The sequence below is a fragment of the Equus quagga genome, chromosome 10 (genome assembly GCF_021613505.1).
Source record: "Equus quagga isolate Etosha38 chromosome 10, UCLA_HA_Equagga_1.0, whole genome shotgun sequence".
In the NCBI taxonomy this organism is placed as follows: Eukaryota; Metazoa; Chordata; class Mammalia; order Perissodactyla; family Equidae; genus Equus; species Equus quagga.
The window spans coordinates 40403591-40428636 of NC_060276.1; the positions used below are offsets into that span (position 1 = coordinate 40403591).

At 38.4% G+C, this 25046-nt stretch overlaps 1 protein-coding gene across 2 annotated transcripts; it reads left to right on the plus strand.

Annotated features, from left to right (window-relative positions):
- The first annotated feature begins 12565 nt into the window (after positions 1-12565).
- RAB9B (RAB9B, member RAS oncogene family) lies at positions 12566-22117 on the plus strand. Of its 2 annotated transcripts, none has more exons than XM_046673458.1 (3): positions 12566-12717; positions 17422-17515; positions 18701-22117. In XM_046673458.1, the coding sequence occupies exon 3, from the start codon at positions 18743-18745 to the stop codon at positions 19346-19348; it is 606 nt and encodes a 201-aa protein (XP_046529414.1). In that variant the 5' UTR covers positions 12566-12717; positions 17422-17515; positions 18701-18742; the 3' UTR covers positions 19349-22117. The 2 variants fall into 2 exon arrangements, with proteins under 2 accessions (XP_046529414.1, XP_046529415.1); XM_046673459.1 differs by having other exon boundaries at positions 17422-17488.
- The last annotated feature ends 2929 nt before the right edge of the window (positions 22118-25046 follow it).

The following is a 25046-nucleotide window of genomic DNA, read 5'->3' on the forward strand; positions in this document are numbered from 1 at the left end:
TTCGAACCAACGAAACACTGGGCCGCCTGCAGCGGAGCGCGAACTTAACCACTCGGCCACGGGGCCAGCCCCCTCTGTGCTTAACTTTTTGAGGAACCGTCTTACTATTTCTACAGTGCTGCACTATTTTTACATTCTCACCAGCAAAGTATGAACATTCTAATTTTTCCACATCACTGTCAACATTTGTTATTGTCCATCTTTTGATTATAGCCATTTTAGTAGATATGAAATGGTATCTTATTATGGTTTTTATTCACATTTCCTTAATGGCCAATGATGTTGAGCATCTTTTCATGGGCTTATTGCCCATTCGTAGACCTCCTCTGAGGATATATCTATTCAGATCACTTGCCCGTTTTTAACTGAATTATTTATTTAACTATTCTTTATATATTCTTGATAATAGCCCCTGATATATACAATTTGGAAATATTGTCTCCCATTCTCTGAGTTCTCTTTTCACTTTCTTGATCATGTCCTTTGAAGCAGAAAAGTTTTTTATTTTGACTAAGTGCAATTTATCTAATTTTTCTTTTGTCATTTGTGCTTTTAAGTCCTATCTAAGAAGGCTCTGCTTAGATATGAGCACAGTTGATAAAGATTTACCACTATGTTTTCTTCTAAGAATTTTGTAGTTTTAGCTCTTACAATTAGCTATTTGATCCATTATGAGTAAATTTTTGTGTATAGTGTAAGGGGTCCAACTTCATTCTTTTCCATGTCGATAGCCAGTTGTCTCAGCACCATTTGTTGAAAGACTATTCTTTCCACATTGAATTGTATTGGCATCTTTGACAAAAATCAATTGACCATTAATCTTAGGATTTACTTGTGAACTCTCAATTCCATTCCATTGATCTATATGTCTGTTGCTATATCAGTACCACACTATCATAATTACTGTAGTTTTATATAGTAAGTTTTGAAATCAAGGAGTTTGAGTCTCCAACCTTGTTTTTATTCTTCAGGAATGTTTTAACTATTTTCTGTAAAAAATAGGCAGCTGTGATTTTGATAGGGATTGCATTGATTCTATAGATCAATTTGAGGAGTATTGCTATCTTAACAATGTTACCTCTCTTTATCCATTAACATGGGGTATTGTTCCATTTATTTAGATCTCTAATTTCTTTTAATGATGTTTTGTTGTTTTCTATGTATATATCTTGAACTTTTGTTAAATTTATTTCTAAGTATTTTATTATTTTTGATGCTGTTGTAAATGCAATTGTTTTCTTAAATTCCTTTTTGGACTGTTCGTTGCTAATGTATAGAAATACAACTGATTTTTATATATTGACTTTATATCCTGCAACCTTGTTGAACTTGTTTGTTAGCTCTAGTTGTTTTTTAAGGGATTCCTTAGGATTTTCTATATTCAAGATCATGTCTTCTGTGAATAGACATAATTTTACTTCTTCCTTTCCAATCTGGATGCTTTTATTTCATTTTCTTGCCTATTTGACCTGGCCAGAACCTCAAATACCATTAATGATAAATAGAAGTGATGAGAGTGGGCATCCTTGTCTTTTTCCTGATCTTAGGTGGAAAGCTTCCAGTCTTTTCCCATTAAATATGATGCTAGTTGTGAGCTTTCCATAAATGCCTTTTATCAAGTTGAGGAATTTCCCTTCAACTCCTAGTTTTTTAAGTGTTTCTTTATCAATTAAATATGACAATCTGCTTTTAACTAGAGTGCTTAGACCAGGAGTCAGTAAATTATGGCCTATAGGCCAACTCCAGCCCAGCCCACTGCTTGTTTTTGTAAATAAAATGTTATTAGAACAAAGTCAAGCTCATTTTTTTAATATATTATCTATGGCTGTTTTCATGCTACAATGGCAGAGTTAAGTAATTCAGACAAGGACTCTATGGCCCTTAAAACCTAAAATATTGGCTATTTGATCCTTTACAGAAAAAGTTCTCTGACCACTGATTTAGACAATTTACATTTAACGTCATTATGGATATGGTTGGTTTTAAATCTTGCTATTTGTATTATATTTATTCTATCTCTTCCCTTTTCTCTTTTTCCTTCTTTTCTTGCCTTCTGAATTTTTTCATAATGATTCGTTTTTATCTCCATACTTGGCTTATTAACTATATTTCTTTGTTTATACTTTTTTAGTGGTTGCTATAGCACTTGCAATATGCTCCTTATTACAGTTTACTTTAACTTTTCACAGTCTACTTTCAAATATATTTAAACCACTTGACATGTAGTGTAAGAACTTTACAATATTATATTTTCTTTTCCCCACTCTGGTCCTTTGTGTTTTTCTTCTACATATGTTGTAAACTCCACAATATATTGGGGGGCTTTGTTTACTTTAAAAAGTTATCTTTTTTGGTGTTTATATTTTTAAATTTTATCTTAAAATTTACATACGATAAATTTTTCTCCGTTTTTGTACAATTCTATGAATTTTGACCAAATAAAGAGTTGTGTAACCTCCACCATAATCAAGGTTTAGAACCTAGCATGGATGCTGTCCTGTCATGCTTGATCCTGGTAAAAAGGACTTATTTTTGCCATTCAGAGTTGTACCACCTAATTATTTTCTCATCAAATTGGTGGTTGGGCAGTGGAATGATTTGTGAATTTCTTGAAAGCTTGAGGGCAGTGCTCTAAAACTGAGAGAACAAATTCTTTCTCTTCTGAAGACCCATAGGTATCTCCCAATCACAATTCATTAATACATTTGTCCTCATAAGTCAGACTGGGGAGAAATCACAGGTCCTTGTCCCCAGGATAGCTCAGACTAGTTGTTCTCAAAATTTAGTGTGCATCATAATCAACTGAAGAGCTTGTTAATACAAAGACTTATGGGTCCCATGCCCAGAGGTCAGTAGGTCAGCAAAGGGACCAGAGAATTTACATTTTAAACAAGCTTCTAGATGAGGCTGATGCTTACATAGTGGAACCACACTTCTAGAACCACTAGCTCCGATTATAGCTATCATTAAAAAAAAATTCTGCATTGCTTGTTTTAGCATGCTAGTTCCAGGCTCCTCTATTTCGTAGTAGCAGTGAGAGGAGAGAGTGAGAAGGGGGAAATTGGTGCACCTGAAGTAGATTTCAGAATTCTGGCACCATCATCAGCCCTTATACCATATAACGCATGAGTTGAAAAACAGATACGTGATATTTGCTGGTGTTTGATGTTGTTTGTTGTCTGATACCTTGTAAATGAACAAGAAGGGCATAGAGCTCATAACTCAGAGTGCTAAAAATAGATAATCATGGAAAATGAATGCATTTGAAGGCTACTGGTTATACCCTCTAAACCTTGAAGCTTTTCTCTTTTTCCAAGACTTTGAGTTTTTCCATGAACTGACTCATCTGCAGTACTACCCAGGCATCTTTCCATATTTAGTGATATTATATTAAATTGGGTTTTTGTTTCAAAAAATACTTGTGTGATCTTTCTCTTTATGTAGGCCCTTAGAAACTCTTCAAATACATTGGAATTCCATAGACAATGTGAAAGAATAGCAAGATCATGACATGAACTTTCTCTACAAACTGGATTAGTTATATAGATAGAGCTATTTCAAGAGGTGAAATCTTTCATCACTTTATTTTACCCTTGACTGAAATTAGTCAGAAAAATAACTTTCTACTTGGCTCTTCTTTTAGTCATGTGGTGGTATAATTTTTTCAGGGAGCATGATTTTTTTTTCAAAAATAGCTTCTGAAACTTTAGAACAATGTACAAACTGCAGTGATCAACGCTCTAAAATTCCTTTATGGAAGAATTACAGAACTGTGTGAGGGGATAACTTCTCCCTACCTTGCCCAGAATTAAAACACAGTGACTAATTAGTAAGAAATTTATATTTGTATACTGCTTTTCATTTTCCAAAGTGCTTCATGGGCATTATCTCATTTAGTTGTTCCCAGCAACATTATGATGATGGCAGGGTAGGTAATATTACCCCCCATTTATAGACGAAGAAATTGTGACTGAGAGGTTAAATGACTTAGTAGAGGTCACATACATCCTATAAGAGTCAGGCAGGACCAAGACCCAGGCATGCCGACAACTGGTCTCATGCACTTCTCATGATGTCAACTGCCTCCTCCAAATAATAATAGAAACACACTTCACCCGTACATCACTCTTGCTCCCTTTATAGCCATGAATCCCTCAATATCTCTTCCAGTCTGTGTCTTAATGCTCTGTAGATTTTGCTGTTCTTCTGTAATGAAGAATCTACACATAGTATTTTCTACTGTAGGAATTAAATATTTGAATGTTTAGATAATTGTACTGACAGAAGATGGAGGATATTTTCCCTAATGGGGAATTAAAATTTTGTTTTTTCCAGTAAATGGAAAATTTTATAGTGAATTATAGGCCAGTCCAAACACTTTCCATCTAAACAGAGCCTCTTTTCTAAGGCACTCCTATGGCTGTCCAAGACATGGCTGTCCCAGCTACCTCTCTGATAATTAATGTCATTGATGTTGTTGATATCCTATACATATCATGGCATTTTGATTTTCTTTTACTTTTTTAATTAAGATTTAATTTTTTAAAGCAGTTTTAAGTTCATAGAAAAATTTAGGGGAATATACAGAGTTATACCCTCTGCTCCGCACATGCATAACCTCCTCCATTATCAACATCTTCCACCAGAGTGGCACGTTTGTTACAATTGATGAACCTATGTTGACACATCATAATCACTCAAAGTCCATAGTTTACCCTAGGGTTCACTCTTGGAGTTGTACATTCTATGGGTTTGGACAAACGTGTAATGACGTGTATCCATCGTTATGATATCATGCAGAGTGTTTCCACTGTCTGAAAAACCCCTGGCAATCACTTATCTTTTTTCCATCTCCATAGTTTTACCTTTCCCAGAATGTCTCATAGCTGGAATCATACAGTATGAAGCCTGTTCATGTTGGCTTTTTTAACTTAGTGATATGTCTTTAAGTTTCCTCCATTTGTTTTCATGGCTTGATTGCTCATGTCTTTTTAGTGCTGAATAATATCTGGATGTACCACAGTTTATTTATCCATTCACCTACTGAGGGACATCTTGGTTGCTTCCAAGTTTTTGCAATTATGAACAAAGCTGCTATAAACATCCATGTGCAGGTTTTTGTGTGGACATAAGTTTTCCGCTCCTTTAGGTATGTACCAACAAGTGTGCTTTCTGGATTGTATGGTAAGACTATGTTTAGTTTTCTAAGAAACCACCAAACTTTCCTCCAATGTGACTGGAGCATTTAGATTTTTATCTGCTAGATTGTAACTTATGAGACCAGGCACTATATCTGTTTTTGCTCACCACCAGACTCCTAGACTCTAGAGCAGGGCCAGGCACAAAGTGGGCAATTATATTTGCTGAATGGATAGATGAATTAATTACCTTAATTACGGAATCAAGGACATGCTCACTAAATTTGTAAATGAAACCAAATTAGGAGATGAGGCTAGCATCTTAAAATACATAGTAAGAATTTTACGTGATCCTGACAAATGGGAGAAATGGTCAGAAATAAAACAAAACAAGCATTGATAGGGTAAAATAGGTAACTATTTTCAGAAATGATTGTTAATATAAGTGTGGTCAAAATATAGTCAGTGTATGTGTTGACTTCATGTCTAGCCACCATATTTCTAGAAGAATGGTGACAAAGTTGTGAGTGTTAGTGGGGAAGGGAAGAATGAAGGATTAAAAACCAGATCCACATGGAGACTTGTTAAAGGACTTGCAGATACTCAAGCCGGGGAGAAGAAAAATTAAAGGTGTATAAGAGCAACCCAGATAATTGGAGGTCTATTATGTTGCAGAGGGATTGCATTGGCTAGTACATGGTGTGTAGATTGCCACTATCCCACTTCTGTGCCCTCAGGAGACATCACAACACATATTCCCATTGTAATATAAGCAGTGAATATCAATTGATCTAAACTGGCAAATAAGGTGAAACTGTCAAAAGTAATAATTAAGCAAACAAACTTATATGCTATATACAAAATTTAAGAAAACCATTTTTATTTCCAAGGCAATAGGAAGAGGAAACTATTTTAACTTTAACTTGACAATCAAGATAAACTAATCTTTTATAGGCTTAGAACACAGTGCTTTCTTTAGGAAAAGTTGAGTAAGCTTACTTTGGATGTTTTACATTAGCCAACACAATTTTCAAAACATTAATTTTCATACAATCCATCATATTATGACTTAAACATTCATCTGAACAATGTTGTGCAGCATTTGCAACAACTTTAAGACAACAGATCTGTAGTGTTCTCAAAAGAAAAAGAAAGCAAAATGTTGAATCTTTCAGCCTTAGAGAAATTCTTATCTTTTAAAAAGAGAAATTGTTATCTTAGTGAACAATGACTTCTTGCACAGAGATGCTGAGCATTGTATTTATTTTGGTTTTTTTCTTTTAACCTGCATTCTTGCTGAATAGCAGCCTACTTTTAGAAGCTACTCACTATCCTCAAAGGAGAAATTTGTATTTCCGATTTTATTTTTCCTTAAATTAAGAGAGACTTCTACAAAACCTATCTGCCATCTCCGAGATCAGAATTAGTATCAAAATAGTGGGAGTTGGAGGTTGCAGATTTCATCATTTCATAAGGAAGGACTTTTTAGCAAAGTAAACTGTCTCCATAATAGAATGGACTGCTTGTGAAGTCATTATTCAGAGACTGAATGACCACAAGTCAGGGAGTTGTAGAAGGATTCCTGCAATAGGTGAGAGGATAGAAAAAGTTCATGATTCCTAAATGTCTGTACATGGCCAGTTTATCAGAATCACCTAGGGAAGTCATTAAAAACAGACATTCCTCCCCCACCTCCCCACTGCTGAGATTTCAAAGTCAGGCACTTGGAATCTATACTTTTGATAAATGCTCTATGTGATTTTGTTGTATATCTAGGTTTGGGAATGAGTGGATTAGATCATCTCTGATATCCCTGCCACAAACAAAAGCCTATAAACTGAATTCTGAAGATATCAGGGAGAGATGGGTTTTCCATTAAAGGGGGACTTCAAAGGGTAGAAAGACTGTGGTGAATAGGCAACATGTAGGATATTATCCTTAGTTTTTCAGGTTCTAGAAATTTCAAAGGAAACCGATACATGTTAATCAAACTCATGATGGCCATATGCCAATTTATCCACTTACAATAGATAAATTATAAATTTACAAAGTTTTTATACGGATTTTAGGATCAGGTTGTAACTTTCTACAAACAAGCCAGCTAGAATTCTGGAAGGGATTACATAGAATCTTTAGATCAATTTGGAGAGTATTGCTATCGTAATAGTATTAAGTCTTCTGATCCACGAACATGGGATATCTTTTCATTTATTTATATCTCCTTTAATTTCTTTCAACATTTTGTCGTTTTTAAGAGTCCAAGTTTTGCACTTCTTTTTCAAAAATTACTCCTAAATATTTTATTCTTTTTAACGCTCTTGTAAATGCATTTTTTCTTGCTTTCATTTTCAGATTCTCTCTCACAATTTATTTGTTGAAGAAACCATGCTGTTTTTTGTAGAGTTTCTCTCCCCAACATCTCCACTCCCAACCCAAGTCTGAACATTCTTGCTTACATCCTTGTGATGTTATTTAACATCTTTGTCCTTATGTTTTCCTAAAAATTCATAGTTATATCTAGAGGCTTGATCAGATTCAAATTCTATTTTTGATGAAATAATTCATAGTCACTGCTTTATTTTTCCATTAGGAGTCATGTGATATCTGGTTATTACTCTTTTTTGTAATGTTAGCAGACATTGATGATCATTGCCTAGATCCATTAATTCATTAACCGTTGTAAAATTCTGTTATTCCTTCTTAATTTATTACCTAGAAATCTTCTACTAAAACAATATTTTACTCACAAACTATTCGGTTACACATAGAAAGAATGCGTGAAAGAAAGGCAGGTTAAATGTTTGATTCATTATTTTATTTACCAGTTTAAAAATAATGAGCTACTTTTCTAGCTTTCTCCAAGTTAACCAATTATGTTTCTAAGTATCATTATGAACTCATATATTTAAACATATTTGATATATTTCAATCCATTGCAGTTATTGCCCTTACTGACATTCAAATCACTTCACGTTTGGCTAGACAGAGTCTCTTCAATTTGGCTCACAAATCCTTTTGACACAAGCCTAGTAGTGTTCTTGTATAGGGAAAAACCCAATCACAAGTCCAGGTTGTTACCTGTGCCTCTGACAGATCACCTATAAATCAGAGGTTCCCATGACTTCCTCCTCCTTGGGTTCCATTATTTGCTAGGGCGGCTCACAAAACTCAGGGAAACACTTACTTACGTTCACAAGTTTATTAAAGGATACAATAGAGAATACAGATGAAGAGCTACATAGCGCAAAGTCCGGGAAGTTCTCAAGTGGAGGAGCTTCTGTCTCTGTGGAGTTGGGGCACATGACCCTCCTGGTACATGGATATGCTCACCAATGTGGAAGCTCTTCGAATCCTATGCTTTTGGGATTTTGTGGAGGCTTCCTCACATAAGCATGATCAGTTATTAACTCCATTTCCAGCCCCTCTCCCTTCTCTAGAGAAGTGGAAATGGGGCTAATAATTCCAATTCTAATTATGGCTTGTTTTTTTCTGGGGATCCATCCCTATCTAGGAGCCATCCAAGAACCCACTCAGAGTTGCCTCAGCACAAAAGACATTCCTATCATCTAGAAAATTCCAAGGGATTTAGGAGTTCTGTGTCAGGAACTAGGGTCGAATACCAAATATTGGAACAAAAAATGCTCCTAGTGCTGTTATCAGTGAGGAATTTACAAGGGTTTCAAGAGCTCTGTGCCAGGAACCAGGGGCAGAGGCCAATACATATATTTTCTATTATCTCACAGTTCCTTAGCTTCTTTGCTCTCTGGTGTGACAAGATATTCCAGTTCATTTTGGACAGTTTTTATCACAGATTTGAATGAGCCATTTCTCTAAGAAACCTTGGTTCCCTTCATTGGGAAATGGTATTTAGAATCTCAGTCTGGGCACTAGAGGTACTCTTTGGTACTGGGATTTTCACTGTTTCTATGTGTTTTCAGTGAACAGAGCTTGAAAATACATGTTTTAAAAATAATAAAACTGAATTTGTACTGACGCTTTCAATAATTGGATGATCTTCAGAGATCTTTCCTTCAGACTATGGTAAAACTTGCAAACTGACCTTATTACACAAGATAGCCACATGTAAGCGATAAAAAATTATTGTGTCACCAGAACCAGTGACTTGCTTTTGGGCAATGATAGGTAAATAGTGACATATTCTTAGTGTTCAATTTTTTTTTACATATCTATGGCTACCATATTTTGTGAATAAAACATTAGATAGTCCCATAAGTATTACTGTAAATCTGGGGACAGCAGAACAAAATATTCACAATCAGAACTATCTGGAAAATATGAAATTTATTGTTGCCATATAAATACTCTAGGCCAAGGATGGCGAACACATTGCCTCATCTATGGTAGTCGTCACTAACTAATCACTCTTTCCTACTGAGCTGGGTGCACCTTGGAATCCTCCACAGCATGATCCTCTAGAAAGCCACTACAAATCAATCTGAGTGGCCAAGCAAGATGATATATATTGCCATCCATGTTTAAGGCAAACCAATGTCTTGTTATCACATTCCAGCTTTTACAATTGATTAGGACAACAGTTGCCCAATTGGGTTCTGAGGTCTACTAGTCTTGTTAATATGCGCTCCATAAACAAACGGAACTTGTGGTCACAAAAGTTTGGGAAATGTTGGGTTTAAAAAAAGTGGTTTCTTTGCTGCAGGATTCCAAGAGTTTTTAATATTCTGATATGCATTGTGACTCTCCAGGAAGGGAAATTGTATGCAGTGTTTATGAATTTATTTGAACCCTTCATGGAACTCTTTGTTCACAAGCATTTTATGAAAACTCAATCAGGCTTTTCTTTTATATTAATACATTCCAATTACTTCTTCTTTAAGCCCAGGTCAATGTATTTAAAACCAAATCGGGATTGGGGACTTTTGGAGATTGAATTCATACACTGAATGCTGATTTTTGCATGTGCATGTCACTCTCCAAAGGTAACATTTCTCCAGTATGTAGAGGCAATCTTGGTTTAGCCTCCTATCTACTGACCACACTATGATTCTGTTTTTGGCAGAAAAGTGGGATGTCTGTGTGTGTGTGTGTGTGTGTATGTGTAATATGTTACAAAGGTAGGATTATATTATTTAATTATGCATGGAAGCATTATTAATGGACAGCATGGTTTAACAGACCTCAATGATGAATCATTTGGAATAGCCCAGTCTGAGAGCCACAAAACCACCTCCACTTGTTACTTTGAAACTCTGAGCTATTCCCTTTGTGCTGTTCCCTCACAACTAGCGGTAGTCATGTTGTTTCTATTCTACACGGATGGCAGCTGCTTTGCAAGTGACCTCTGGAGACTCTTTTAATATAGGGTTTGCAGTTCGGAGTCTTTGGGCTAACACAGGACTTTACCTACCCCTAGGGGTTCCAGCATTTGGCAAATATGTAATGCCTTCAGCAGTTATGAGCTTCTGACTACAGAACTGGGTATCCAAGCCCAGAAATTAAAAGGCCTTTAAAACTAGTTTTGGGGGATTCTCAGAGATGATTAAACTGTTTGGAAAATAGCATCTATGAGAAAAGGACAAAAGAGTCTAGATTCACCTCAAGATGAGAGACTCTAATATGAAGGACTTTTAATTTTGAGCAGTGCACAAAACAATTTATTGGAGCGCAGAAAGAAAACATTGGAACATCAACATATTTATTTTTTCTCATTCTTTTAAAATTTCTATGTTGGAGTATTTTTAATGCATGTGTATTATAATGTACATATATAATGTAATGTATAAAGTATACATGCTCAGTAGTACATATATACAATCTAAATACATATACATATATTGGGGCCCATCCTCAAATGTTTTCTTTTATTACAGATAAGAATGCGTGAATACAAAATTAATTTAGATGCTCCACTTCAGCTCCCCAGGTTTGGTTCCCAGGCATGGACCTATACCATTCATTGGTGGCCATACCGTGGTGGCAACCCACATATGAAGTAGAGGAAGAGTGGCAAAAGATTGGCTCAGGGAGAATCTTCCTCAGCAAAAATAATAATAATAATTAATTTAAAGGACTACGTGCCTCTCTTCTCCATCAGAAGAGTGTTTTAGGGTGTTGTGTGGGTGGAACTGGTTTAAGTAGGAGCACGAGGGATTCAGTTAGACCCATTCATTTTATTTTAAAATAACAATAATTGTTGATGTTACAACATTCATTAATATTAAACAAATATTTTCGAGCATGTCCTGTGTAACAAGCATTGCCCTAGGCTCTGGGAATATGATGGTGAATCTAAACAGTCAGTCCTTGACTTTATACTAGTGCCCTATAGTTTAGTGGAGGAAGGTAGCTGTCAATTGAGTAATCATACATTTAAATATCTCATCATAAACAGATAAGTATTATGAAGGAAAGGCACAGTAAGCTACAGGAGGCTACAAGAGAATAAATCAGGGCACTTTATTCTGGGGTTATTGAGAAAGGTTACCCTGAGGAAGTGACATTTAAGCTGGAGCCTGTGGGTTTGACTGAGTGGTTGACTTGTGAAAAGGTGGAGAGTGAGTGGCCTAGATGGAGAGAGGGCATGTGTGAGGGCCCTGAGGGGGCACATGGTGAGTGAGGGGCAGTGCCACACAGGCACAGAGTCTCAGACATCAGGGAAGCTTCAGAGATGGATCTACCTGACAGAGAGATGGGGTGCAGGCTAAATAACCCCAGGAGCTCCATACTCTTTCGATTTCAGGGGAAAAAAAGTCACAAACTAGTTGGAGGTACCAGAGGGTCACAGAGGACAAGAAGGGACTGCCTGGGTGGCTAGGCACAATTGGAACATTGCATTCTACCCCAGCAACATTCCTGGAAACCTCAGGTAATGCTCTCTGTGTGGCCCTCTAGAATGGTAACTGGTAAGGCTAAAGGACAGTGTGTCTTCTATGCCTGAGCTACAGCTGTGAACCTGTCCTTTTGCATTGCCACGAGAATGTCATGAGTAGTAGCCAGTTAGAGGGCCTGGTAATGTGTTGTGATCATGTATTTCCCTGAGTTATTTGAAACAAGACGACGTCTGTGCTATCCTCTTGGCAAAAGAAGAGCGTCTGGAGGTAAGGTAAATGAGATAGGTCGAAGGGTGATTGCAGGAAATGGGGCTGTGACCCTCGGCTGCAGAGGAGCCAAGCTGGAGACCAATATTTGACGGTCCATTGTCGCTGCGCCTACTAATCGGTGAGAGGAGGAGAGGAGGCCAAGGGCTACCAGGGTTGGACACTGAGCATGAAAGAAGAGTGAGCGAGCCAGGGAGCGTTCTCGACATGCAAGAGCGGGAGGCGCCCACACCGGGTTCCAGGACGCCAAGAAAGGGGCAAGAGGAGGCGGCGCAGCCCCGCCCCCTCCCGGCGGGCGCGGGCGCGAGACGCTGCGCGGCGGCAGCAGCGGGCGCGAGCGGCAGCTGTCAGGCCACCGAGGTCCAAGCTGCACTTGCTGCCCCATTGAGGACGAGGAGGCAGCGGGAGTGGTGACGGTGTCGCTGAGAAGCCAAACGGCCAGCACCCAAAGCTGACCTGCCTGGCGCCCGCGGCCCTCTCCAGTCTCTCTCCCATTGTACTGGGTAAGGTGCCGGTGCGTGGGCAGGGAGAGGGGCTCGCGACCGGCGGACGCGGGAGGCCGGGAGGTGGCAGGCCTTTGGGAAGACGGAGAAAGGGAGATCTAGGTGATCCTCGGAAGCACTTGCACCCTGGGAAGGGGGCCTAGGCGCTGCACGGGTCGGAGCTGGGGGGTTAGGTAACGGTAGAAGGGGGCGTTGCTGAGTAATCCAGAGCGGCTGCCAAAGCCGGGCAGAGGCGCAGGGCTCCGTGGGGAGCGGGTGTGGCTCAGTGCGCATGCGCCACAGCCGCTCGTTCTAGGAGCTGCGGGCGAGGTGAGAAGACCCGGGTCCGAGGTAGTTGAAACTATGAGTGACGTCTCACTTTCTAGATCCCCAATACAAACAGTGCTCCTTTCATAGAGATGACAGCATTCCCAGGCACCTAAGGAAGCTTCTTTTCCCTGTACCCTGCTCACTTAATGTCACCCAAACCTTACCTACCTGTTTGTCTCCAGGCAGTCTACTTGGGAAGAAGTGGCCTGGGGACAATGCCAAATAGTTACCTAGTGTGTCTTTGGGGTCATAGCCCCATAGCTGTCGTTGTGAGGAGTGAAAGGTTAGAGGTGAAATTCCACATTGGACCCTTCTAGTTGCATATAGGATATAAATATGGGCATAAAAGTAGGAATAGCGTTTCAGTGGCATAACGGCTGTGGCATATGGACTCAAAGCATGGAGGTAGCTGATAACTAGGTAGTTGTACAGAATGAATACAGTGCGTCAGAGCTTCCCCGCTACGAAACCAACCCCCTCCGCGCCAAGCATCAGGTTGTATTGGAAACAACCTACACCATTTAAGGTAGAGAGTCTCAAAGATCCAATCATTTCTTGTTTATATTGATTTTTACATGGATTAAAGGAAGCCCCGCCCAGTTCTCCAGTGCAATATTTCTGAATATTGTGCCAGGAATCAACAGTGAGTTGAGTAGCCTCAACTAGTGTGTCACCGCAAGATGGGCTTTCCCCACAGCTCCAACCATGGCTTCTCCCCTGTGCAGATTGCCACCAGGGCCACTTTCATCCACTGCTTAGCCCTCCCCTGCTGCTCTTCCCTCTCCCCCAGCCTTGCAGTACACATCCCTGTCAAGACTTGCTTCCAAACAATCTGCACTATGGATTTGAGCATCATTCCAACCATGGCAACCGAACGTACGTTGCCAATTTGCTTTTCTATCTTTCTTCTCTCCATCGTCACGCTAAAATGTCCTATTTTCAAAGGTTCAACCTTTTCCTCATCATTGTACTGCTTCCTCCCTCATCTCCACCCCCAACACCACCCCCAAGCATCACCAACTAAATACGATAGTTTTGATAAGCCTGTGTGGGTGTGGGCACAGCAGATTCAAAAGGTTTCAAGTGTGTTGAAGGACAGGGAAAGCTAGAGAGTATCCGTTAGGTAAATTTCTAATTCACCTTACTGCCCAAGTCTTAGACCCTAATTGGGGAAAAAAAAAGTGAATAAACTATCCTTAGAGAATGCTTGTTAATCTATTTTGGGGAGTGGAGTAGGAAAGGGAAATTGCACCTCTAGGATATTTGAGTGGATTAAAGCAAGATCTTTCTCTGAATAGGACCAAAATCAGAATAAATCCTAACCTGGTGTGGGACCCATAAGGGATGCATAAGGGATTTGACTTTCCTATTAAATGTACTTAGGCTTATCAAAGAATTTCTTTGCCTATGTAATGCTATCTTCTTTAAGGTTTGACTTAAATTTGGCGTATTCTAGGGGAGGAAAAAAATTGTTTGATTTGCTTTTATGCTGTGCTATTTCTTTTTAAGTGTGTCCTAAAGAATATCACACTCATTTTCAAACAATAATGATGATGATGATAGGGACGATGGGGATGATGGGGATGCCAGCACCCACTGAAAACATAAAGTTGAGATAATTATTCTGCTCTTGTTTTTGGTGGGAATGGAGAAATTTATATATTTATTTTTAAAATCTGAGGGGAGGGGAGGGAAACTGGAGTATTTTCACTGACTTTCAACAGGTAGAATTCCTGTTAAGTCCCATCTAGAAAGTAATCCAGATGAGTCCATAACCTCTGCTCTTTAGTAACCTTATAAATAATAGTATTTGGACATCTTACAGAACTGTGGCTCTATTGTACCTTGGCGTCAATTCAGAGGCATTAGTTCTTGGCGCCTGCCTAGACAATTAATAAACAAATGTTTATTGATTATCCATATGGAGGACCCTGGTGCTGCATAGTGAAGGGGCCACAAAAACATACACAAACAAGGGCCTTACTATCCAGGAATTTAAAATTTGGTTGTGTAGGAAAGACATACTTGGAAAAAAAGGTTTTGTTAACAAAATAATTCAGTATAATGGTGTTATTTCAACTGTAAATCATGAGCTCTGAAGCTTATATGTTAATTTGTAAACTCCTTGAGGATAAGACCTTGCCTTCAACATGTATGCATTTCCAACAGCGTCTACACCCAGTGTGTGCTCAAGTGAGGAAACTTTGCAAAGTAGATTAAGTAGGGAGAAACTGGAGGCAGGGAGAGGAGAGCCAGGAAACTTTCACCAAAGATTTGTGCAAGGAGATATGGGTCAAAATGAGGATGGTAGCAGAGGACAGGAAAAGGGTAAACCAAGAAAAAATCAGCAGGATTTAGTGACTGGAGGCAAGGAGACAAGCCTAAACTGTATTCATTTCTACCTCCAGGAAACAAATGGGAGTTGGAGACAGCAGAGGAGAGTGGAGGATCACCTTAGTAAGGACACAGCACACAGTAGGCACTCAAATGTGTTCTCAAGCATCAGTAGCAGAATTGGACCAGAAGACCCTTAAGGTCCCTACAACGCTGAGATTCTGTGGTATATACAGATGCTCAAAATTGTTGGGGAACAAGGCTCTCTCAGATATGGAAGAAAGAGAAAAGGAAAAATTGTTATCCTCCCTCAAAAAGGCAGGTCCTTTTTGAGAAGGTTTAGTACCTAGCCACAAGGCACCCACTGGTGAATGAAAGGAGATGGAGGAGCAAGAAGAACAAAAATCTCAAACCAAAAATTTCAATAAATGGTTACAAATCTTTACAAACTTCCTAAGTTATTCATTTTCCCCCAAATCCTGTGAGTTAGGTGGGGCAGGTATTATCAGCTCTATTTTTATATAGGAAGATATTGAAACACAGCAAGATTCATTGACCTGCCCAAGTTCATAAAATAAATGAATGAGAAAGCAGTGATGAAGACTCTCGTCTCCTGATTGCTGCCAGCCCAGTGCATTTGACACTGAACCACATTGCTTTTCCTCCCTTTTCCCTGGTATGGAGCCTCTGTACCCAGAAGTTATGTGTGCACAAGACCAAGTAGGGAGTGCACAAGCAACTGCAGCATTATCTCAGATAGTTATTAATACTTCATCATTATTCCTGGCGCTGAGTATTTGGTTTCCATATTCTTTCAGTCCTTGACCCATCATTTGAGTTTATCCGCCGCCGGGGAAGTAGAATTAGTGAGTCGTTTAATGATGTGAACACCTGTTTGCTGGGAACTTAAGGACGCTCATTTGGCATGGTCCTTAATACTAACCACCAATTTGTACTTCCTTCTGTTACTTTTTAAAGTGAGAGTTCAAGAGTTCTGCTCTGTAAAATTATCCTACAGATCAGTATAAAAACTAAAGAAGTGTGCTAACGCTTGTTTCAGCTCCATTTAAAGAAATGTTTGTTACTTGACCTAGTTCCAAAGACAGCAATTTGAGAGCAGGAAAAAAGAGGACGATAATCAGGAATTGTAGGAAACTTGAGAATGTTTTAGACTAGATAGACCAAGGAGGATAAAGCCTATCAATTTAGAAGACATTATTTCATTTCATAATTACTGTTTAGATCTCTAATGAAGCCCTTATTATATGCTGTATCTACATGTGGAAAAATAACATGAGATTATTAAGCAGCACAGATTTCTTAAAAGCTTCTTTATTCCTCAGTAAGAAAGAACACAACAAATCAAGAAACTGTTTTTCCTTTTAGATCAGTACTCTTGATGCTGCTTAGCTAAGACTCTTGCCATAATTAACTATAATGCTAAATGAAGTTGTGTTTGAATTTCATAAAGCCAGCTAAATATTAAACCTGTGCTCAAGACAGATGATCAACATTAATGAGTAAAATAATTAGCCAAGAGACTATATTATAAACAGGGAATCCCCAAACATAATTTTTCTTCTGTGATCTTGTGGAATCAATTGCAGACACAGCCTTGAGGCAGAGTGGTGAGTGCCTTTGTAACTTTTTTGGAGATGGGAACACTGGTAGGTATAAAGGGTAGGAGTTTCATCTGTGACTTAGAATTTCAACATATCTTAGACTCCTCCGTACTTTCCCTTTCCTAAATATCAGCTACCGTGAATATCATCTACTTTCTTTGATTTACTTTTACTTTGAATGGAGAGACAATATAAAACTTTAAAAATCATATAAAGTACACTCACGTTAAGACAAGTTAAAGCTCTTACAACAAAATTATTTTTTCCATGTTAAACACTTGTCGCGTTTTGAACTCTTAAGTATATTTGTGAAAAGCATCCTCTGTAGGTAAGTTGAAGTTGGTCTGATTTTTTCCTTACTCGAGTGTATTTATATAGATAGCCTTAATTTATTTTATTATAGATTTTTTAAAATGATGTTTCCCAATCTGTTTTTTAGAACCCTAAAAAGAAGGAATAAAACAACATCAAGAAAAAGACTAAGATTGTGACAAAGACCCAACGGGGTAGGTTCCTATTTTATACTCAACTGGGTAGGTATATATTTTATATTTTTGTGTTTGATCTCTTAAAATGAATATTTAAAAAAAATAAATGATTAGTACATATGCACACCAACATAATTTTAAGGACTACTGAGATTTTTTTTCAATTACATTTCAAATGTGTATACCTCCGGAAGCTCTTTTATATGTGCTCTTTTGACTCATGATTAGTTTTCATCTCCTTGGGTCTCTGACATAAATAACACCCAATTACCATCATCATTACTGAGTTCCCACAATGGACCTAGTGTGAACATACCTAACATAATCTAGTGCAAGGTAGTTTTTCAGTAAACATTTCATCTTTTTATTTTAAGATAAATTCTAGGTATTCCATGTTGTGGAGGCAACAAGAAGGGTACTGTATAATTATCGCACTTTAGAGTTTACAGTATGTTTCTGTTGGTACTATTATGGAATTAGAACCTAAATTCAAAAATTAATAAGCTATTCAAGATTTTCCTCCTGAGTGATAGGCTGTTATAATAATGGTACCAGTCAATAATCATAAACTTAAGGGCCATTGTTCCATGAAGAAACGATTATCGAAGATCCTTTACTTGTTAAGGGTATCCATTCTAATACCCTTAACTATTATACCTGCAAGTATATAATACCCGCAAATATAACGGGGACAAATGCCTGAAGAAACTTGACCTTTTTCTCTTTTCCAAGCTCTGGGGTCCAGTCTAGTTCTGGGGTCTACTGACATAATCAAGCTTCTAGCTTATACAGCTTTCTCTCCTCAATAATTCTTGGGTCCTTCCGGAACAGACATCAAAGCCCAAATAACTTTCACACTATTTACCTCTTGTTTGGAACTGTCCAAACCAGAAGCTGATGTGGTTACACATTTGAGTGTCATTCCTGTTCTAGGCTCTCTCCCCTAGAATAGAGTCAGAACTGAACCAAATTACAGCACCATCTGCTAGTCCATTTACCCACGGCATTCAGCCATTTCCCTGGCACAGACAAGAGACTTCAGAAAAACAAGACCTATATTCCCCCTTATGCAAAACTAGTTTTATTCCTTCTTCTGTACTATATTGTTTAATGAGCATGAATCAAAAGAAGTTAAATTAGAAGTCCTCACAATTCAGGGAAATTTACTATGAAGTTGATTTCAGTTTGAGGTTTAACTGTTTTCCCTCTTACTCTTTCTTTTATTTTCAGGTTCTCTTGGTTATAAACTCCTCCCCATCTGGTGCTGCAACAATGAGTGGGAAATCCCTGCTCTTAAAGGTCATTCTCTTGGGTGATGGTGGAGTTGGGAAAAGCTCACTCATGAACCGTTATGTAACCAATAAATTTGACTCCCAGGCTTTTCACACCATAGGGGTAGAGTTCTTAAATCGAGATCTGGAGGTAGATGGACGTTTTGTAACTCTCCAGATCTGGGACACTGCAGGGCAGGAACGTTTCAAGAGCCTTAGGACACCCTTCTACAGGGGAGCAGACTGCTGCCTCTTGACCTTCAGTGTGGACGACCGGCAGAGCTTTGAGAACCTTGGTAACTGGCAGAAAGAATTCATCTACTATGCAGATGTGAAAGACCCTGAGCACTTTCCCTTTGTAGTTCTGGGTAACAAGGTAGACAAAGAGGATAGGCAAGTAACTACTGAGGAGGCGCAAGCCTGGTGCATGGAGAATGGGGATTACCCTTATCTAGAAACAAGTGCCAAAGATGATACTAATGTTACAGTGGCCTTTGAAGAAGCCGTCAGGCAGGTGTTGGCTGTAGAGGAACAGCTAGAGCATTGCATGTTAGGTCACACTATTGACTTGAACAGTGGCTCCAAAGCAGGATCTTCATGCTGTTAAAAGTAGGAAGCCTTTTAAAAGTGTGCCCCAAATTGCTCAGTCAGTAGTGTAAGAATAACTGTGCCCCTCTAAGAGTGCACACATACACAAAAGTGTAAGAGATAAGGTTGTGATTGTGAATCAGAGCCTTTCAAATTGAAGTTGTAGGGCGATTTAAAAAAAAAAAGCTTTATCAAACCAAGTGTATTTTGTGTGATTTCTGCTATTTCCTTCTTGTGTGTATCGGGACGTTTCAGAAAGCTTTAGTCCTGAGAAATTTAAATATTTTTCAAATCACAATTTAAACTTAGAACCCAGCCGCATGAAGGAGTTAACGAGCTACAGCTATCCCTTAAAGCGTTCCATTAATCAACTAACAAATATCACCATTGACTCTTGCCAGGCAGTTTCTGACATTTCTGCTAAAGGGGAAAAAAATAAGACTCTGAGCTGTATTACAATAAAAATAATAATGCAAACAAGGATGTCCTAAGTTTGAATTATAAAGAGGTTGTAATGATTAGGAATGCAAAAGTATAGTGATGTACACCGCCTTGTTTAAATCCTTATGTATGGTTTGCTTCCATCAGAGCTTTTTAAAAAATACCACCTCAATAGGAGATACACTAATGACAACGGAAATTCATTATACTCCTTGTGTTTAAAGTAACAGGGTACTAGTGAATGGATTATACTTAAATATGCCAACCACTTTTTCAAATAAACGGTTGGTCTGCTTTTACTTCATAAATCTACTTTCGCTGCCCAGAGATGTTGCTTCTCTGACAACTTCTTATCAATTTAGTGATGCTGCTTAGTATATGGCTTTGGATGCAGTGCTCTCTGCTCATAATTTTGATGGTCCTTTGATCCACCATGCTGTGCTCTCAGAGAAGCCTTCAGAAAAGCTTGGGGGATAATGGGCTTTTCTTGCAAGGTTTCTTAAGTCAAATATTTATTGTAAAAGAAGGAACTGATTTCTTGTATGTTGCACTGTATATTCCTCTGGCCAAACTAGGACATTGAAAGTAACAAGAGAGAAGACTTTCACCCAATGTTAGAATGAATTTCTCATCATTAGAGTTGTCCAACAGTGGAATGGACTGCCTTAATAGTGGACTCCCTTCCAGTTAAAATATTCAAGAAGATGCTGTATGACCATCTGTTACAATGCCATAAAAAGACTTTCTATACTGGCTAGATGTTTGGTTTAAGATCCCTTCCTTAAACCATGTTATAGTTAGATATATTGTAAGACAACAGCTAAGACTATGGAGAAGAACTTTAAAGTTTTTCAAACTATACTGGGATCAGCATTTAACAGCAACTACATAGCTCTTTCTTTTGCTTTTGCACTATGGCAGGAAAAAATCTTGAGCTCTGAGTAATCATTATGTTCCCTGATATAAACACCCTAAAGATACCATATTAAAATACAAAAATTGTCTGTCAAATTTTGATCACATGACTGCTATCTATTTACTATATTATGAATGCCTAGTTCCTGTTGGTTGATCTGTTTGTCCTGCATAGCCTTTAATCTGTACTTTTGAAACATCTATAATAAAAATAGTGACCCAAAGTAGTGAGGGACAGTTAGAAATGACCCAAAAAGAAACCAAGGTCAGGGAGGGGGCAGGAGGTTTCACAGAAATACAGCCTAGAACTCTCCATTGTATCCACATATGGAATCAGCCTTACACATGGGACCTTATGTGCTTTAAGAGCTCTGGGACTTTTCAGCCACATAGACAAGTGGAAGATGGTATTTCAATCTAGTCACACTCAGTATTTCTAATTTAACTATAGTCGTGACCCCAACTAACTTTGATGCCAGAAGTCAAAGCCAGAACTGGGACCCCACCGCTCTTAAGTATTGGTCCCTATCCTGCCTATGCCTATAGCCAGCCACACTGGTTTCCAAGTTCTACGATCATCTTGCTACAGTCATGTTAGGGTGAAAATCTGTACGTCAGAACTGTTAAATGCTAATTGTTTTTAAGTGCATGAGACCTGGGGCCTTCTCTTTCTACTTGCACTCTGCTTATAATAGTTTCCATTTGTAGATCTCAGGCCTTCGTAAAGACCTTCATCCACTCACAGAAGTACTTGTCACTATTAGAATGGCATGTGATCATTTAAGTAAAAAAGTTACAAGGTTCTCCCATTCATAGGCCTCCTCTCCATCCAAGACAAGTGTTAATTTTGTTGACAGGTCAACTGAAGCCCCTTTCCTCTTAATCATACCAATTTTTTTTCTGTCAAATCATTACACAATATCTTAATGAAAGCATTTAACATTAAGTGACAAAAACAGTGGCATTTTGGTGAGTAACACTCAGTGGGGTGCTGACGTATAGTTTAGGTAAGATTAAAAAACACCAAAGGCTGAAATCTGTGAGTACGAGGACCTGTGCATATAGGCTTAGAAATTGTGTACGCTAGAATGTGCAGTGCAATATTTCCAGTAGGTTTTTTTTAATGAACACTAGATTTTTTGAATAAGCTATTTCTAATTGGAACTATACTGTTTTTCAATGGCCCATTAAAACGTCATACACAGTATTTAGTTTATTTTCATGTATTGGGCTAACATTCAGGGGGCCTCAGATTCCATATGTCTTCAGTGGATTGACGAATTTCAGGTTAATTTGTGCCTGCCTCAGCCATCTCAACTTTACCCTGAGGTATTCCACAATCCTCTTGTTGCAGGTGCTGCTAAAAACTCAAAATTGTGTATCAGATATTTTGTTTCAATTGTAAAGTATCATCTGTGTTAAAGTGAATAAAAAGTGCATTTTGAATAACCAGTATACAATGTTTGTGCTTCGTCTCTCCCTTTCTCTTGTTGAGCAACTGGTGGGCATGGCGGACAGTAGTTCTCAATCAAGTCACTCTTTCAGGCTGCTCTGAATGTGGCCTCTGGATCGTTTTTTCACGCGGTACTCCAAGCAGCCACTACCTTCTGATCAAACAGGCAGTGTTCTACTGACTGGAAACAGACTCAGAAGACTAAGGTGGGAGGATTCCTTTTGTCCTGCTTTTTAAGGCATGAAGAGTATTGGGACCGTGAACTGGTTCTTGACTCTCCACTTTATTTCTTCATTATAGCTTAAAAAAATTAAACCATCACAAAATATAAACAGAATATACAGATTTTCTTTATTTTCTTGACTGGTGTACTGTCCTCATCTTAGGAAAACATGAAAATATAGGCCAAACAAGTCAGAAACTCAAGGATAATTTTGTTAAATATTCTGTTCTCTTGCTTCTCACATACTGGAATTTAGATACTTGCATTAGCATTGAATGGCTTGAATATACATAGTGGTGACTTTTAAATTATGGACACAAGTCTCTCCACAGCACATCATTTCATTTCATTGATTTCATCTGTCACAGATTTAGCCTTCTTCTCCCCTCCTTCTACTTTTGCCTATAGAAACTTTGGGCAGTCAAAATCACAGGAAAAAAAGATTTTTTGCCACATGTACTGTTTTCATCTCTGAACATAACCGTTCAACAAATTATCAGACCATGCTTCAAATACAGCACCCAAAATCCTTTTGATTAGGCTATAATGATGCAATTTTTAGGCAATAGAAGATCATAGATTCATACGCCTCTTAAAAAGATTTCCTCGCGCCAAGCCTGGTGATGTAGTGATTAAGTTCGCACATTCCGCTTCAGCGGCCCAGAGTTTACCAGTTCGGATCCTGGGCACAGACCTACACACTGCCCATCAAGCCATGCTGTGGCAGCATCCCACATACAAAATAGAGGAAAACTGGCACAGATGCTAGCTCAGGGCCAATCTTCTTCACCAAGGGGGAAAAAAAAGATTTGCTCATCTGAAACTAATATTTTAAAAGCAGGAAACTAGCTTTCTGTCTTTGCAGTTTTTTTGCCTGATTCATAGCCCAGCAGGAAATCTCCTTCTCTTGATGTCTTAAGAAATAGTATAGATTCTCATTTTTTGGAAATAGTTTGGCTGTGGTCCTTCCAGAAAGTGGAGAGTGTGGAATAGACGGTTTCTCTTCAATTCTGTAACAGAATTTTTAAAACACACCAGAAAATCGAGGCATCTATTTGAGTAATTTCAAGATGGGAGTTGAGGTGGGCGTCTCTACTTTCATTTGAAATACCTAAAGTAGTTCTAACTGCCTTTTTTTTTAACCTCAGTGATCCAGATAATCATTTCACTTTTTCTCTCCTTGCTTTGGAGATGTAGGATTCATTACAGTGGAGTGCTTTTCTTACAGCTGATTTTAGACCAGGCAAACTGTGATACATACACGTTTTGATAAAATGTTAATATATGTGCATGATTTTTTCAAAAGTGGTCTCTTTTTTCCCCCTGGCTTTATTGAGGTTTAATTGACAACTAAAAATTGTATATATTTAAGGTGTTCAACTTGATGATTTGATATACATATACACTGCGAAATAATCACCACAATCAAGGTAATTAACATATCCATCACCTCACAGAGTTACCTTTTTTTCTTTGCTGTTTTTTTAATTTCCTCAAGTTACCATCACCAATAAAGCTCTCATTCTTTACTTCTTTCTCTTTAAGAGAAGGAAGGGATAACAATAGAAGCTAGGCATATTTAAAGAATGAAAGGGGGGCCGGCCCGGTGGTGCAGCGGTTAAGTTCACACGTTCCGCTTGGGTGGCCCCGGGTTCGCCTGCCAGGATCCCGGGTGCCACGGGCCTGGCACCGCTTGGTGAGGGTGTTTCCCACATAGAAAGTAGAGGAAGATGGGCACGAATGTTAGCTCAGCGCCAGGCTTCCTCAGCAAAAAACGGAGGATTGGCAGCAGATGTTAGCTCAGGACTAATCTTCCTCAAAAAGAAAAAAAATAAAAAAGATTGAAAAAAATTTCATTAAATGTGCCCTTATTGATATTTTGCAAGAACTACTAAGCAAGGATCTGCCTTTTATTTTGCTGGTGAAGGTGGTGATGCTTGTGTGAGTATTTTTTTTGAGGGAGTGAGGGGTTGCTTAGTGCTTTCCCAGTGAGAATAAGCATCTTCACAGCTCAAGATGTAAAAGAATTGTCCTGTTTAGTCATATAGGAACTGCTGCAGTTTTCTGTGAGTCTTCACAAATTGCTTTATCTTCTCCAAGGCAACAAAGAGAATTTTGGTTCTGCCATATTTCAGTGTCTTTTTAAATGGTAGGTGTTGTGAGTGCAAGTATGTGTATTTTTGAGTAATCTGTCAATTCCGTTCATGCTCTATGAATTATGGGTAAATGCGGAATGAGTCTCACTATAGCAGTCCTGAATTTTAACCAGACATGCCACCCTGTGCTTCTTGTCCTTAATTGATTGATAAAAAGGAATTGAGAAACACTACCTTAATGAAAGAAAATAACTCTTAATTCAACACTAGCTGTATTGATTAAAAATACAAATCATGCCTTCTTGTGGTGCTTTCGTGAGGAAGCAAGAAACAGGCTTATCTCTTCTCATTTCTCTTTCATTATTCCTGACTGCCTTAGAAACAGCACATCTGAGGGTGTGTCCTGTAATATAGTGCTCACTGTGGAGTCACTGATAGATGAACAAGTGTTGGTATAACCTGTGAATCGTCTCTTTTCCCATTTGTTCCCAAAGGGAAAACAGTGTCATCAGTAAATACTTTAAGACTTTTTTTTTTTCTGATTACAAAAGTTACACACATTCATGGTAAAAACGAACAAACAAACAAA

What these genes read in the sequence shown, in the direction of transcription:
- RAB9B (XM_046673458.1), top strand. Translation starts at nt 18,743, where the DNA reads ATGAGTGGGAAATCCCTGCTCTTAAAGGTCATTCTCTTGGGTGATGGT.